At 40.0% G+C, this 17,573-nt stretch overlaps 1 protein-coding gene across 1 annotated transcript in view; it reads left to right on the top strand.

Annotated features, from left to right (window-relative positions):
• itga5 (integrin, alpha 5 (fibronectin receptor, alpha polypeptide)) overlaps window positions 1-17,573 on the top strand; it is a 60,630-nt gene that overhangs the window by 30,025 nt on the left and 13,032 nt on the right. Inside the window, exons 10-25 of the mRNA XM_065285394.2 lie at window positions 17-70; window positions 826-878; window positions 2,486-2,694; window positions 2,783-2,983; window positions 3,088-3,133; window positions 3,228-3,341; window positions 6,030-6,085; window positions 6,823-6,980; window positions 7,376-7,513; window positions 10,894-10,961; window positions 13,768-13,915; window positions 14,379-14,471; window positions 16,338-16,417; window positions 16,706-16,786; window positions 16,883-16,988; window positions 17,456-17,573. The exon at window positions 17,456-17,573 is cut by the window's right edge and continues 41 nt beyond it. Of these exons, the coding sequence (XP_065141466.1) occupies window positions 17-70; window positions 826-878; window positions 2,486-2,694; window positions 2,783-2,983; window positions 3,088-3,133; window positions 3,228-3,341; window positions 6,030-6,085; window positions 6,823-6,980; window positions 7,376-7,513; window positions 10,894-10,961; window positions 13,768-13,915; window positions 14,379-14,471; window positions 16,338-16,417; window positions 16,706-16,786; window positions 16,883-16,988; window positions 17,456-17,573 (1,723 nt within the window). The remainder of the gene's footprint in view (window positions 1-16; window positions 71-825; window positions 879-2,485; window positions 2,695-2,782; window positions 2,984-3,087; window positions 3,134-3,227; window positions 3,342-6,029; window positions 6,086-6,822; window positions 6,981-7,375; window positions 7,514-10,893; window positions 10,962-13,767; window positions 13,916-14,378; window positions 14,472-16,337; window positions 16,418-16,705; window positions 16,787-16,882; window positions 16,989-17,455) is intronic.

Here is a 17,573-nt window from a genome sequence, read left to right as displayed (position 1 = left end):
TGTTTTATCTTCTCAGGTTTCCATTCTTAATGGCTCTTTGGACATGCTGAAAAACTTCACTGGTGAGCAGGTGAGGTCAAATAACATTAGCCATATGGCACTCAATTACTGTCTTTATGTAAAGATCAAAACAACCGTCGTAATCAGGTTATTTTGAAGATGAAACTTAACAGCTGAATTTGTGTTTGTTCTCTTAAAATGAAATTATAAACAAGAGGAAAGGTCACCACTTTTTTTTACCAGGATAGTAAAACTGTTCTGCACTGATGACATAAGCAAAATCATTTCCTTTACAATCTCTTTAAACCGAGCTGGAGTGCTCTGTGGTTAGCAGTAAAAGATGATTATTGGAGGCGAGAGCTTACAGGCAGTTTTGCTTAAACGTGCGCTACGGCTTTGCAAATGGAAATTGTTGGAGGTCTCTTACTGGTCTGATTGCCTCAGCTGAATAAATACAATCAGAAAGCGCCTGTGTGTGCCCACCTCAGGGGTCTGGAGAACAGAGACACATCTGAGTCACCAGACAGCTTTTTCATGCACTGGAAATCACAACCGAACCGATTTAAATGAATGTCAATTTGTGCCTTAGGCGTAACAGTGTGAAGCTAATGTCCATGAGGCATTCATAAGTTACACAAAGTTGCTATGTGACACACAGCATCTATAAAATAGCCTCCTTGTAAAATGAGAAGATACTGCATATATATTTGATGATTCAGTTCAGAAAGTGTTGTAAAGGAGAAATGAGGGAATGTTCAGACCAAGCGTAAGACATGTTTGTTTGTGAGACATTGGTTGATCTGTTTTGACATTGGTGTTTTTCAGATGGGATCCTACTTTGGCTATGCGGTGGCAGCTACTGACATCAACCATGATGGGTATGTGATCATGCATGTGCGTTTAGATCTAGAACATACAATTTATTTAGTTGGTAAAATTACTTTACAGATTAAGCCTAATTTATACTTCTGTGTCTGACCTACACCCTACCCTTTAAGCCATATGTCCGGTTTTTTGTAAGCTGAACCCCTATTGACCTAAATTTACTTTTACTTGAAGTACCCCCTGAGATTTTAAGTAAATATTTCAATAATCTAATGTTTAACTTCAAAAACGTTTATTTTTCATCCGTTTTAAAGTTTTCACCAGTAGAATTTTACATCAAGGTCAAGGTTTATTTATATAGCACCTTTAAATGACACAAAGGTTGACCAAAGTACTTCACAAGCAAAAACAACAATCCAAAAACTTAAAAAATAAAATATAATAAAATAAAAATAAAACAGAACATTACTGAGAGCATACATAGTTGCTATCACCTGACCTCCACCAATTGTCTTTTATTGGTACAGATTAAACAAATAAAATATATATTTTAGATTTTATTTAGATGTTTTAATTAGAGTCAATGCAATGACGCGAATAGGCATCCTCTGTGGTACTCGCGAATGGAGCGTCCTCCGCGCGAATGGAGCGTCCTCCGCGCGAATGGAGCGTCCTCCGCGCGAATGGAGGGTCCTCCGCGCGAATGGAGGGTCCTCCGCGCGAATGGAGGGTCCTCCGCGCGAATGGAGGGTCCTCCGCGCGAATGGAGGGTCCTCCGCGCGAATGGAGGGTCCTCCGCGCGAATGGAGGGTCCTCCGCGCGAATGGAGGGTCCTCCGCGCGAATGGAGGGTCCTCCGCGCGAATGGAGGGTCCTCCGCGCGAATGGAGGGTCCTCCGCGCGAATGGAGGGTCCTCCGCGCGAATGGAGGGTCCTCCGCGCGAATGGAGGGTCCTCCGCGCGAATGGAGGGTCCTCCGCGCGAATGGAGGGTCCTCCGCGCGAATGGAGGGTCCTCCGCGCGAATGGAGGGTCCTCCGCGCGAATGGAGGGTCCTCCGCGCGAATGGAGGGTCCTCCGCGCGAATGGAGGGTCCTCCGCGCGAATGGAGGGTCCTCCGCGCGAATGGAGGGTCCTCCGCGCGAATGGAGGGTCCTCCGCGCGAATGGAGGGTCCTCCGCGCGAATGGAGGGTCCTCCGCGCGAATGGAGGGTCCTCCGCGCGAATGGAGGGTCCTCCGCTTCTTCAAGTTTCCAACTACGCGCAAATAGCTTGTTTTTGTTGCTATGACATCAGGTGTAAACCCAAAGTTATAGGTGTAACCCACGCTATCAAAGCAGAAGGATCAATGTAACATTTCTGGAGAAGAATCAGTAGTAATGGCTGCAAACAGACAGCGACTTTTGTTACAGCAGACTTTATAAATTACGCTCCTCAGCTTGGTCTATTTTTGTTTTTATCATCGCAAGCAGAAATGTGCCTGAGGAAGTGCGACACTATACAGTATTGCAGATTTTTTGTTTTGAGGAGGTTTGAATCAGGGTACAGCATAGGGAACGCGAGTACACCATACAGTCAATGCAAAAGTATAAATATGGCTTTAGATTTATGCATTTATATTAGATGACATTTTGTGTATTTTATGATTGATGTCACCTCCAGAATGACAGACCTGCTGGTTGGAGCTCCCATGTTCATGGTTCGAGATTCTGATGGGCGATTGGAGGAGTTGGGTCGTGTTTACGTGTACTTGCAGAATGGACCTTTAGATCTCACGCCTCAGCTACCTCACCTCACTGGCACACATACGTTTGGCAGGTTTGGCAGCTCCATCGCTCCACTTGGGGACCTCAACCAAGATGGCTACAATGGTTAGATTGTTTGCATTTTATCTTATATAATATTATTTCTGGATTTCTTTACTGTTCTATTTTCACACTTTCTGTTTATTTTTTGCAGATATAGCCATCAGTTGTCCGTTCGGTGGGAAAGACAAACAAGGATTGGTGCTCATCTTTAATGGATTTGCTGGAGGACTCAGAGAAAAGCCCTCTCAGGTGATCGCCGGCCAATGGGCATCATCCGTATCAGCAAATCTTCCTGCCAGTTTCGGTTACGCCCTTCGTGGAGGTGAAGATCTGGATTACAATGGCTATCCAGGTGAAAACCGAAAACGAATATAATTTGTGTAAAACTCTTTCAACACCACAAGTCTGATTGTTTAGTTTATACTAAGTTTTTTTTTCAACACTTTTCTACCACAGATCTCATTGTGGGTGCGTTTGGTGCTGACTCTGCTATTCTGTACAGGTGAGTCACAGGCATTTACATGTAAAGGTACCAAAACAGAAAATATCAAAAACAAAAGGTTTTTTCGATGTTACATCCTTTTATACCTTTCCAGATCTCGTCCTATTGTAAATACAAGTGCCACTCTGAGTGTCTATCCAGCTATGATAAATCCAGAAGAGAAACTTTGCACCATTACCCATGGGACTGAGACCCTGCATGTGTCTTGGTATGTGTTTTATCTTGTTGAACAAAAACTATTTTACTTCTAAACAACAATACTCCTTTTAACCACATGTTGATAAAATGTTATTGACTTTAAAAAAATAGGTTACTTCATTACACCCACAGTTAGGCTTTGTGTAACAGACCTGACATATGGCAGGGGTATATTTAAACTGTCAGCAAAAGTTTTTTAAATGGTTTGGACACGCTATGCCGGTTGAGCGTGAGCCAGGAAGGTGGCGAAAAGCATGAAATGGCTTTCCCCACCTCTATGAAGCCAGTTTTAAAAATATGAATTCTATCTGTAGAGGGAAATGAAACTGCAGGGTGGGTCCCCATCTGACATAAAATGTCTTTTTCTCCCCCCTGTGCTGTTTTAAACAGGGAAAGTTTGTATACACATGTCTTGATTACGACCCGTTGCCTAGACACAGGGGCTTTTGGAAGGAGAGAGAAAGAGAGAGAGAGCGAGAGAGGTGTAGCAGTGGCTTTGAATGAGATATTGTTTAGTGGTGAAACACAGCTGGGAAACATCAGGACATACTGAGCTGCACATGTGTGTGAGCTAATACACACACAGAGAGAGAGAGAGAGCGAGAGAGAGAGAGAGAGAGAGAGAGAGAGAGAGAGAGAGACAGAGAGAGAGAGAGAGCGAGAGAGAGAGAGAGAGCGAGAGAGAGAGAGAGAGAGAGAGAGAGAGAGAGAGAGAGAGAGAGAGAGAGAGAGAGAGAACTTAGAAACACACATGTGAACATACAGTACAGCATTTATTACACAGGTCAGGAGGAGCCTGGATTGGGAATATATTTTGTTACCTCACTTTTATTTTAGAATGATCTTTATACTTCCCTTTTCTATCCTATCTATACATCTATACATCCATTCATCCATCCATACACCTCTTTATCTCCATCCGCCGTTCTCTATCTATCTATCCATACATTTCTCTCTCTTTCCATCCATCCATTCATCCATCCATCTTTCCATATATGTTTCTCTCACATCTATCTATTTCTCTATATATTTCTCTCTCCATCCATCCATCCATCCATCCATTAATCTCTTTCTATATTTCTTTCTCTCTCTCTCTCCATCTATCATCCATTCATTTCTTTCTCTATCCATCCATTCATCCATCTTTCTCTATATTTCTCTATCTATCCATTCATCCATGCATCTATTCTCTTTCTATCCATGTATTCTCCTATCCATACATCTATCCATCCATCTCTCTCTATATTTCTCTCTCAATCCATCCATCCATTCATCTCTTTCTCCATCCATCCATCCATCCATCCATCCATCCGTCTCTTTCTATATTTCTCCTTCTTTCCATTTATTCATCAATCTCTCTATATATTTCTCTCTCTCCCGCTCTATCCATATATCCATTCATCCATTTTCTTCTCATCCATCTCTTTCGCCATCCATCCATCTCTTTCTATATTTCTCCTCCTTTCCATCGATCTATCCTTCTCTCTCTATATTTCTCTCTCTCTCCATCCACCCATCCTTCCATCAATCTCTTTCTCTATCAATACATCCATCCATTCATCTCTCTATATTTCTCTATCTATCCATCCATCCATCTTTTCTCTTTCTATCCATGTATTCTATCTATATTTCTCTCTCCATCCATCCATCCATCCATCCATCCATCTCTTTCTCCATACATCCATCTCTTTCTATATTTCTCCTCCTTTCCATCTATCCATCCATCTCTCTCTATATTTCTATCTCTCTCCATCCATCCATCCATTTCTCTTTCCATCCATCCATCCATCCATCCATCCATCCATCTCTTTCTATATTTCTTCTTTCCATCTATCCATCCGTCTCTCTATATTTCTCTCTCCATCCATCCATTAATCCATTTCTCTTTCCGTCTTTCCATCAATCTCTTTCTCTATCCATCAATCCATCCACCATCCATCTCATTCTATATATCTCCTTCTCTCCATCCATCCATCTTTCTCTATATTTCTCACTCTCTGTCCATCCATCAATCTCTCTATATTTCTCTCTCCATCCATCCATTAATCCATTTCTCTTTCCGTCTTTCCATCCATCTCTTTCTCAATCCATCCATTCATCATCCATCATCCATCTCTTTCTGTAGTTCTCCTTCTTTCCATCTATCCACCCATCTCATTCTATATATCTCTTTCTCTCCATCCATCCGTCCATCTCTCTATATTTCTCTCTCTCTTCATCTGTCATCCATCTCTATATATTTCTATATATTTCTCTCTCTCTCTATCCAACATACATCCATACATTCATCTCTCTCTATATATATATTTCTCTCTCTCTCCATCCATCCATCATCCATTAATCCATTTCTCTTTCCATCCATCCATCTCTTTCCATATTTCTCCTTCTCTCCATCCATCCTTCTTTCTATCTCTATATTTCTCTCTCACTATCCAACATCCATCCATCTCTCTGTCTCTACATTTCTCTCTCTCTCTATCAAACATCCACCCATTTCTCTATCTCTATATTTCTTTATTCATCCATCCACCTCTCTATCTCCCTGTCCATTCAATTTCAATCTTTTCAGCCATACTGCTGTAAGCTGAATGAATTGATAGGGTTTGATAGACACAGAGATGTTCTAAGCATCTGTCTTTAAAGGCTCATTGTAATAAATCTATTTCACTCATCATTTGTCTGTTTTTGCCTCTTTCAGTGTTAACCTGAGCTTCTGTCTCTCAGCCAATGGGAAGCACCTACCAAATCATCTCGGTAAGCCAGCAATACACATCTGCTCCTGCTTACCCACGTATAGGAGCTCCATCGAGAAGTTTCAATAGCGGTGCATTAAGGCAAAAGTCATTTTTCTGTAAATCTTACTTCATCACACACGGTTTGCTCATGAATGATGCCTCAGATCTTAAGCAGAGGTTTGCTACCCTTCATAATAAAGAGGGTCCTAAGCCATTTTTGTCATAAAAAAGAGTTTACCTTTATAACCTAGAATATATTTAGTATATATATTTAGTGTTTCTTTTCCCCCATCTATATGCCTTTCTTGGTTCAAGCACAACATTTACAAAGTAATTATTCAGTAATTACTTCCCTTTATTAACCCTGTGCTAATAATACTGCCATATGCTCGGTCATTAAAGGTCTGGACAATGTGTGAGGAATAACACCCATTGCACTCGCTCACATAACTGAGCACAGGTGCCCAACACACATCTGACCGGTGCCCAAACGCATTTAAATTCCTTAAATACCTTCACAGCTTTTGATCAAACGTGTTATAACTTTTCTTACAGACTTTCTCTTCGGGTGTTGGATAGTGATAAAATGAAAATGATTTAAGCATGTTCTGAGAAAGTTTACTGAAAAATGTCGATTCTGACCAATAGGGTTTGAGATTTAGTGCTGTGTCAGCATAGCATGTATATGTGTGAAGCCAACGTAAAAGCACCATGCCATAAAAATAAACTATATCTGTGAATTGATGTGTGTTATAGAGTTTAACGTTGAAGTTCAGCTGGATCGTCTGAAGCAGCAGCAGAAGGGAGCCATACGGAGAGCTCTCTTTTTAGACACCCAGCTACCCAGCTTGCAGAGGACATTAACTGTGCCAAATGGAGCCAGAGTCTGCAGTGACACCAAGATCTACCTGCGGGTGAGTTTAAGCTACTCACTGCCCTCAAAACCACAGACAATGAATGTTAATCATCATTTTAATGGTGCTTGCAAAGATAAAACATCCTTTAGACTTGTATTAAAGGTGAGATGTAGGCCATACTGGAGACATAGGCTATTTTCCAAAACAAAAAAGTACTTTTTCTTTCTCAAATGTTTATAGTGGAAAAAATTATGCAGTGCACCTTGAAACGAATTTTCCATTTCAAAGTGTTAAAACTGAGTTAGGATTAGTGAGATAAGTGATTCTGTGATCCAACAGAATGTGCGATTACTGGCCAAAAATGCAGCATGGGATTAAAAGTGTCATATCGTCCTGCTTTGTGACCTTTCTCATAAACTCCCATTCTATTTTTCTTTGTTTTCCGACTGCAGGATGAGAAGGAATTCAGGGATAAACTGTCTTCCATCTTCGTTGCTCTCAACTTCAGCCTGAACCCGCAGGCTGCGGCAGACGTGCACGGACTGCGGCCCATCCTCAACTACCAGACGGCAGAGCTCATTGAACAAAAAGTACGTACAATGTCACAAATAACCCATCATGCCGTGCAACTGGCTGAAATGTTAAAGGAAAACTCCACTATTTGTCAATAATTTACTGTGTTACCTCAACTTAGATGAATTAATACATACCTATCTTTTTTCAATGCATGCATTTTTAATTTTTGTACAGCGCTTTGTGAATGTGTTAGCATTTAGCCTAGCCCCATTCATTCCTATGGCTCCAAACAAAAGTTTTATTTTGTGCCACCATACTTAATTGTGTAACTACCACTTTTAGCATAGCTTAGCATAATCCATTGAATCTGATTGGACCATTAGCATCGTGCTCAAAAATAACCAAAGAGTTTCAATATTTTTCCTCTCTTGTGTAGTTGGGAACTTTCAATAGCAATGGACTATTTTCGGGCGCTGGGTAATATCATTGCGCGTCCTGCAGCCACGTTACGGCAGCAGAGTCCTTGATTATTACGCCGGAATGAAAGTATAGTTCCTAGCCATATCTGCCTAGAAAATCGCAACTTTTCATTTTCCGTCGGCGTGCACGATGTAACTACAGAAGAGTCAAGTTTAAAATAGGAAAAATACTGAAACCCTTTGTTTATTTTTGAGCACGATGCTAATGGTTTAATCAGATTCAATGGATTATGCTAAGCTATGCTAAAAGTGGTAGCGCCAGACCTGAAGATTGGCTATATGGAGTCCAAAACGGTAAAAAATCAAACGTTTAGCTCTAGGGGAGCTGGGAAATGAGCATATTTCCAAAAAAAGTGAAGTGTCCCTTTAAATAGGGAAAACATGGAAGGGTTTGGTGGCTTCTAAATTCATCCCTGTTTGGATCCTAAGGAATGAATGGGGCTAGGCTAAATGCTAACACATTCACAACACGCTGTACAAAGATTAAGTGCACGCATTGAAAAAAGATAGGTATGTATTAATTCATCTTAGTTAAGGTAAGAACATAGTAAAATATTGAAAAACGGCGGGGTTTTCCTTTTTGTATGTACAATATTTCCCTTTTCTTCACATTTTCAAACATCCGGGAGGCTCTCCAAATTGTCTGCGAAACCATTTGAGAGTAAAGGGAAATATGAAGCGTGTACGATACAAGAACTTTTCACTGTCCCACCAGGAGCGTGCTGTGAAGATGTTTGCGTATGTACAGGGTTAATAAAGTTTATTCTTTCCAGGCATAGCCTTCGTAGGCCATATGCGTCTGTTTAGATTTAACTTTTTGGGTGGCAGTTTTCACTTGACAACATGGGTTACTCTCACCATATGCAAAAACTTTTTAATCAGAGGTCCTGGAAACGTTACAGATTCAGAAAAACTAACCTCTCATTTTTATCAAAGCTGAATTGTAGCTTATATGTGGTACGCATTAACATAAGGATATAGATGTGGGTCCATAGGGGATTTACATAGGCATGAAGAGCCAATGGTAGTGTTAAAAACAGCTGTGCAGAGTTCAGTACACCAAAGCCAACAAGTTTGGCAGATCATCACTGTTACGACCTGTTTTGATTTTGCACACGTGCACATTTACTGCACAAAGGGGTCTCAAGTTTCATGATACGGCATATAATTTGCTATAAAACACAGCAAAAACAGCTCAAATGCGTTTGTAATGCGAAAGGTCGTAGGGTTGATCCCGGAGAACACACAAACTGATTAAAGAAATGTGTGGTTTGAATACGGCAAACACGACATGTTGCAGGTGCATTGTATGGTGAAGCCTAGACATTTATCTTTTGGATCTCCTTACGTGTTTATCCAAATCTGCTGTTTTGGTAAATACTCTGTAATGGTTTTATATTTTCTAACAGTTGTACATATGACCTCGCATTAATTTCTCAGCTCGGGCCACAATGATCCTGTTTTCTCGCGTCCCGATTCAGGCCTAGGGAGATGTGGCAAGTGCCCGCCGCCCTCATTGCTCATAATTAGAGCTTAAAGCAGACAGATTACAGGGAGGCCACTTTCCTCTTTCTAATCTCCTCAGTCTATTTCTTATCCTCATCGTCGCGCTGCGTCATCATCGCACATGTCGGAAACACATCGTCAGGAGGAAGTAATTAGCTGCGACACGACTTTCGCTTTTCCTATACGTTTGAATCCCTCTCTCGCTCATTAATGCGATGTAAATATATCTGTGCATATGGAGAGTTGTGTGGTGTCGCGTGCAGGCAGCAAGCATGCGGTTTAGGGGTCAGATGTTTCTGATGTGGATGTTGGTGGTCGATACAGCTGGCTTATGGGTAGAGACCGAACAAGTGCTATACGTTCGTAAAGGTTGCGCACATCTGTTTCCAGGCTAAAAAAAATACATTCAGAGATGTTTACTGATCCAGAATAGCCTGAGCCTTATAGAAGTGATGTTTCATCTGAGAATGCGCTGTGCGATAATGTACTACAGCTTCCGGTCAACACTTGACCCTATTGAACGGCCTGTTTGTAATACAGCACTCCATTATCTGTTGTTTAAAAACACAGCAGGCGTTACGAATGCTTTGTTTGGATTTTTATTCAAGGCTTTAGTTGTTTGTAGTCTTTTTATTGGAATTTGTAAATAGATTGAATATTTGGAATATTTGTTTAGTGCGACATTCAAGCTCGTGAGAAGTGTTTTATAGATGCTCACGTGTGACACCTGAATGTGATTTTACTAAATGAATATCAGAATTTGAAAGCCATGTCCTTTGTCAGGGTTCATACGGGTCCTTGAAAAAATTCAAGGTCATTAAAAGTGCTTGAATCTATTTTATGCAAGAAGTTTTCTGGAAAAAATCCATATTCCCTGTGTAGTATAGGATAATATCATAAAAATTCTAGACTTTTTAAGCACACGTGCTAAACTGTTTGCTTTAAATATTTATATCTTCTGTATGTGAATGTTGATTCATACCAAAATTATTTTTTGCATAGTAGTGTTTGACACATGAAAATGTCTTGGGTACGTATGCAACAGTTGTTCACTGAGAAGGGAACGAGACGCTGCGTCTTCCTTGCCATACTTCCTGCGTCCCTGTAATGCCGTCTTTGGCAATATTTCAAATAGCGATATACTTCCTGACTCCCGTGTCACACTGTCTTTGTCGTTAAGCCTCACCATTGGTTGAATTTGGGATACACATTCAGTCACACTTCCCTTTGGAGGCGTCCCCAAAGTGTCACCGCAGTGACGCAGCGCGAATTCCCTCGAAAGGGAACTGTAACAATGTATCTTAAAAAGTTACACGATGTAACCTTGCTCTCACTTGAAATGTGTCCCGACATTTAGTCCTTGAATTTGAGGGTATTGGACCTGAAAAGTCCTCAAACGGTCCTTGAATTTGAAGTTAACTAAGGTGTGGGAACCCTTACTTACTTTTTCTGTCTTACTTTCGTTGTAGGCCCAGATTTTATTGGACTGTGGAGAGGACAACATCTGTGTCCCTGACCTGAAACTCTCCGTGCACGGGTAAGATGATTAGCAAGGAATGCAAAAAAAAATGTACAAAGGCCTCAGGGGTGTAGTTTGCTTGTTGCAAAGTTTGCAGTAAAGTCACGTTTGTAAAACTATTGTAGGCAAAATAAAGAAAATTAAACTACTGTTTAGATTCACTTAATTTATTTTAAAAGGCCTACCTTTCAGGTAAAAGGCATAGCTATGTACTCCAGGAGAAAAACAGGAAGAAGACCTAAACACCCCTGTTTTGTTTTTGGGAAAAAGATGGGTAGATGAAAGAAAATTTGGGTGCTTTGAAATCCCTGTGGCCCCTTTTCCCTGCAGTTACAATGCACTGCTCCACTTTGATTTGGGAAAACTGCTGGTATTTCACTTTCTCTTTTAACGGATTTGTTTGCAAGTGTTGCTGTTTTACAACCAAAATAATCTGACTTCCAAAAAACCTACAAATGTTTTGTGTTTGTCTTAGATCACATATTTAGAAAATTTTGTTAGACGTTATTTGCCAAATTGATTTGGATTATCTAGACTTTGAACAATAATTCTTGTATATTTACTCGAGGCGAAAGGAGAAAATTCATCCAGACAGTTTTCTGGAGACACCTTGGCTGTTCTTTAGTTCCACTGTCAATATCTGCCAAAACGTGTGACCTACAACAATTCGCTGTAAGGTCCTGATTAAGGAAACTATCCAAATGATCTTAATTTCATGTCCATTTGTTTCAACACGATAAACTTTGTGCCAAATGGATTCCATGCGCAAATGTTCCGTTTTTTTGAGCGTTCCAAAATATGATGACATTTTGATAGCCATTGAATGCAAATCTCCATACAGTATCGGTCAACAGGAAGGGTTTGTCATCAAAATACATAGACCGGTATATTCCACATTCAATCGAGTGCCAGTGTTTGAATTCAACCCGCTCTGACTCTTCAGTGTGGCTTTACGGGGCCAGGCAGTAATTGGAAGCGTCTGTGTGGCCCTCGCATGGAATTTCTCATTGTGTCTGAGATGTCGAAAGAAACGAAAAGGGTGGAGGGAACATGAAGGAAAAGAAAAAGGGAACTTTGTGGGTTGGGAGGTGTTATTCCACAGTATAAGTCGTTACATGTTGAACTTTATTGCTACAACATAAATTCATTTTTAATAGGAAATGACTATGTAGGACATAAGGAAAAGCCTTCCTGTTGAGAATATCATGCTGGTGCATTTTGGGTAACATTTCGCCCGTATATCAGCACATTTACATCCGCACAGTTTCCTGTGCGTTATGTTGCTTTAAAGCAAATTCCAAAACCAAACACTTTTTAATTAGTATTAATATTTATTTTTTATTAAAGGTGCCTTAGAATGTAAAACTGTATTTACGTTGGCATAAATAAATAGTTGGCATAAATAAATAGTAAGAGTTCTGTACATGGTAATGACATATTGTGAGCCTCAAATACTATTGTGTCCTCCTTCTTATGTAAACCTTATGCATGCAAAAGACAGGCCAATCTCAACAACAGACTGTGACTTTACACTGATCTACGCCCCAATATTAAATTACACATTAAATTAAATGCGATGCTAAAAACAAAGTTTTAATGTTGAGTTAGCACTATATAATAGTGTTTAAAGGTAGGGTAACAGATTTGATCCTGAAACATTTTTAGTTATGCTGGTTAAAAGTCTCCTCGCATCCTGATAGCAATCACTGTGTTAAGTTGTTTAAATGTATTTGTAAAAATTTATGTCATCTGTGAAAGGCGTAGGACCAAAAAATGTTCAACAAATCATAGATTTCGGTCCGAACGGACGTTTCCTTTTATGTCCCTCATACGTAAGCGTAATTTGAATTCCCACCGCGCAGCGAGTCCACGCAGATACCATACGTCATCGGCGCGTTCACGTGCGCTCTGTCTGTAAACAGCGAGAACACCAAACTTTTCTGCTGAATTGACAACCTACACAGGAGCAACAAAACTAAATGCATCTTTTATAACAACAACAGCAAAAACTTCCTGGATCAGCAAGAGCAAAAATCCAAATTAACATCTGTAACTTTACTGCTTTATCTGCGAGATGAAAACAGCTGCAGGAGGCAAAGGGTCTGAAAGGGTCGTTGCACTGTTTATTTTGGTAAGGTAGGTACGCGATATGTTTGTATTGAGATGGATTCAGATATTATACTTTGATGAAACTTTGTGTTGCTTATGAAATTTGTGTTCGTTTACGGATTAGCATAACGATATAGTTACTACGTCTACACAACCGAACGTGTGCTTAAACTAATTCTGATGTAAACCAGTTGTTTATGTTGGTTATTTTGGAAGTGTTATTCACTTTGTACTGCAAAGTTTTCTCACTGGTGAATGAGACATGAGACGTGACCGTCTGATCTGTGCGTGTTCATGTGTTTGGAAAGAGGCCTGACTTTGGAGAGCGATTTGACTTGAGGGTGGGATCGGGATTTCATTGCTAGGCGGCTACCGTTAGCATTTTTCAAAATGTGTTACCCTACCTTTAAGCTGAAGTTCTACTATTCACATTACAATTACGTTTGCAGGTCGATACTGAAAAAACAAACTTACCAATCAGTATAAATTATTATTCCTCAAAAAAATTTTTTTAGCTTAATCTCTCGCTATTTCTATTTTATGGTAATGGTTCAATTCAGTTAATTTCAGATTTATCAAAATGGGATGTAACATAGATGGAGAACTAAAAATAATATCATTAGCTGTTGATAAGTTTGTTCAAAATCTAAATATCAGAAAGTAAATTTAAAGCCCAATGTGAGATGTTCACAGATTTTTGCTTTGTGTTCTGCAGGGACAGGAAGGAAGTGTACATGGGTGATGACAACTCGCTGACGCTAACTTTCAACGCAAAGAATGATGGCGGTGGAGCGTACGAAGCAGAGCTGTATGTGGTGTTGCCACCAGAGGCCGACTACATCGGAATTGGTCGCAATAATGAGGTGAGATTTGGACCTACATACTGGCCAATAAATATAGATGAGGTTCTAGACCCTGTCTAGATCTTGTACATACTCTATGTTCAACATTTTAACATTGAGAGAAACATTTTTAGTTCACTTTAATAAAAACATGTATTTTCTTATTATTAATAAAAGCATTTTTTTAATCATGTGACCCTGTCTGTGACCAAGCATTTTTTTTTTGCGTTTTCTACATTCTGTGAAAAATAACCGTGATATCTTTAAATTTGACTGAGTAAGGCCATGTCAAAGATTGAAATCAATGTGAAAAGAATGATTAAAATCAAACTTTAGCATGGGTTTCACAGACAGGGTCACATTTTGAAATGTAAGGCTAATTTGAATAAAGAGTGTAACCTTCAGCAGAGCAGGTCTAAGCAGGTTAACATGTGTCAAGGGTTTAACATGATCTCACTTTGTGTGTGTCTGTTTTTTTGGACAGAGTTTGACGCAGCTGACCTGCAGTTACGACACAGAAAATCAGACGCGTTATCTTAGCTGTGATCTGGGCAACCCCATGAAGGCAGGCACCAGCGTAAGAACCTTACACTTCTATACATCAAGAATAAAAGTTTTGTCATAAATTATTTTCTCACCTTTTCTATGTTCTAAATCCATATGACTCTTTAATAGTCACATTGCTTTAAGTAACTCTGTTGGTGTTCATCCTGGCCTTTTATTGCGATTTCATTTATTCACGTTATGGTAATCAAAGATCAGTTTTTGTCAAGTGCAGTCAATTCTTAAAGGGGACATATCATGAAAATCTGACTTTTCCCTGTTTAAGTGCTATAATTGGGTCCCCAGTGCTTCTATCAACCTAGAAAATGTGTAAAAGAACAACCCAGTAACTTAGCTTTGACAAACCATTCTCTGCAAGCATCTGAAAAAATAGTTCATTGAAATTTGGCTCCCCCTGTGATGTCAGAAGGGGATAATACCGCCCCTTAACCTGCACTATCCAACCCCGGCACTGCCATTTATTGCCAATTCATTTGCATTTAAAAGGACACAAGTGGCACTTTTAACATGCTATAATAAATTATCTATATGATATTTTGAGCTAGAACTTCACTTACATACTCTGGAGACACCAAAGATTCAATAACTAACAGCTGGTCTTAGTACAGCATAGGGTAGCATTTGACCAAATACATTTTTATTAAAGGCGGGGTGCACGATTTTTGAAAAAAAAAAAACGCTTTGGAAAAGGGAGTCGGGCTGAGTACCAAAACACACTTGTAGCCAATCAGAAGTAAGGGGCGTGTCTACTAACCGACAGATTGTGCTCCCCGCCTTTAATGTATCCAGTTATGCTGCATTTCAGACAAATTGAATGTAGGATATTTGCCACCTCGAAACTGGAATAATGTCCAGACTATGTGACATTAAACATAATAGGGTGGTTTCCCAGACAGGGTTTAGATTAATCCAGGACTAGGACATTAAAGTAGTTTTTAGTACGATGTGTTTTTAAATAAAGGCAGCTGAAATATGCCTTTTGCCCTGGGACTCGGATAAGCCCTATTAAGTAACATTTAACAAGCACCATTCCAGTCATTATTTCCGTGTTGAGATGGAAATATCCTAAATTTGAGTTGTCTGGAACGCGGCATTAGTCATGTAACGGTGTTAGTCAGTTAGTGCTATTCAAGTGGCTTGTTGGGTGCTGTGTTAGATCATGACAGGAAGTCCTATCAGCGACACAGGAAGTCACTTTGGCATGTCCTGCTGGTGCACAAAGTGGAGTTCCCCTTTCCAAAATGCCACTGCGTGTGATTTGTAGATCTTTGTGTGCATTTGGTGACCAACAATTAACTGTATGAACTCTCAGTATGGGTTTCCAGACACAATTGTAAAGTAATTTTATTATCAAGTCACTGTTTTTGGGTTCCAGGACCACCACAGAGGTTCCTCGTAACGGTGAGGAATAGTATCTTATACAATGAGAAATTTAGAAATCACACACACGCAAGAACGGGCGCCCACACACAAACTCTCACACATGGATTGAGGGAAAATAAGAGGCGCTTGTATGGGGTCTTGTTGCAAGTTTGCACGTGTGCGTGCGGTTGGAGCATAAAACCTCAATTATTTAAGGGAGCCGGGAACTCCCATGTACTCTCTCCAGTCGGTGTATTAGGTGTTCAGCATTTTTCTTAATAGCGTGCATGCTTACATGACATCATTGTGATGAATGAGAGAAGATACATTGGCTCTCTGTCAGTATCTCCACTTGTGTTTGGACAGAACACAGGAAGGAAACTTTTTTCCGCCATCCGTTATGTTGTTATAACAGTGCATTCTGGGTGAATTGTATGTAAAAGGGCTACTGTCAAAAGATGAAATCATTAAAATGAATAAAATTTGATTTTAATATTTTTTTTGTTTTTATTTAAAGTTATGGGCCGGACTGCGTTTCACATTGCCTCGTCTGAAGGACACACATAAATTTGTGCAATTTGACCTGCAAATTCGCAGGTATGAAGTTTTATGCATTTCAATATTATCATACAATACAAATGTGATCCTGCCTATAAAACCCATCTGAAGTCTTTTCATTTGTAATTTTCAGTTTTTTACATAAACTCATCCTTCATTATTAAAGCTCTCAAGGTTATGTCATATTAAAGATTGAAATCAATTAATTAAATCAAAGACTTAAGTGTGGATTTTATAGACAGGGTCAAAAATATGATCACAGATTTATGTATATCTAGATAATAAAGGCAAGTTTAAGAACCTTACCATTTTTATCTCCATATACAGTAAAAATGAAAATAACTCCCAAAGCGAAGTCGTTCCCTACAAATTGGAGGTGGTGGTCCAGTCTGATGTTATTTTACAGGGGTGAGTCAAGTTCACATGCAGAATTGATTTCCCATGTATTTTTCTATCTTCCCATACCTTCTTGGTTTACCTTTTTCTCTTTATCTCCTTTTACAGTGTCTCCCGACCAGACAAGGTCATATTCCCCCCTCCGAACTGGAAGTATGCCAAGAATTTGATGGTGGAACAGGATGTCGGACCCTCCGTCCAGCACACTTACGAGGTAAAGACCTCTTCCCGATCTTCCAAGGGAACTCATCGCTTTTGTTTATGGGATAGATGCGTTGTACTTCTGCAGATGAGTCACGGAAACACTCGCACACGGTTGTCATGGAGATTTGAATTTCTCCAGCAGTAATGCAGATGTCCTGAAATAGCACACAAGGCAGTGTCTTGCAAACTTTTCGGCATGCGCCCACCCTGCGTAGGGTGCATCCCTTCGTGGCCCCCCCAAAGAAAGTTCATGACACAAAACAAAACAAATGAAATGATACAATGTATTGCTATCAAATTGGCCCCTATGGCACCATGTAGTTATTTTTTTGGTATTTTCATTTTTCCATCCTTCCCAGCACTGGATTTTATTTTAAGTAATCATTAAAATAACTAAGTAGCAACACTGGAGCATTGTGGTTCAGAGAGTTTATGACCAAACTTAAATCAACCGTCTTTCTCTCGTCTCTGTCTCAGTTGGTGAACAACGGTCCGAGTCGCATCAGTCACACTGTACTGCAGCTGAAATGCCCCATGAAGCTTCAAAGTAACCGGTTCATTTATCCGCTGGAGGTCACGACTGAGGGTCCTGTTA

The sequence above is a fragment of the Paramisgurnus dabryanus genome, chromosome 21 (assembly GCF_030506205.2).
Source record: "Paramisgurnus dabryanus chromosome 21, PD_genome_1.1, whole genome shotgun sequence".
Lineage (NCBI taxonomy): Eukaryota > Metazoa > Chordata > Actinopteri > Cypriniformes > Cobitidae > Paramisgurnus > Paramisgurnus dabryanus.
Note: the sequence above shows the minus strand (reverse complement) of the source record. Positions and strands in the feature narration are given on the sequence as shown.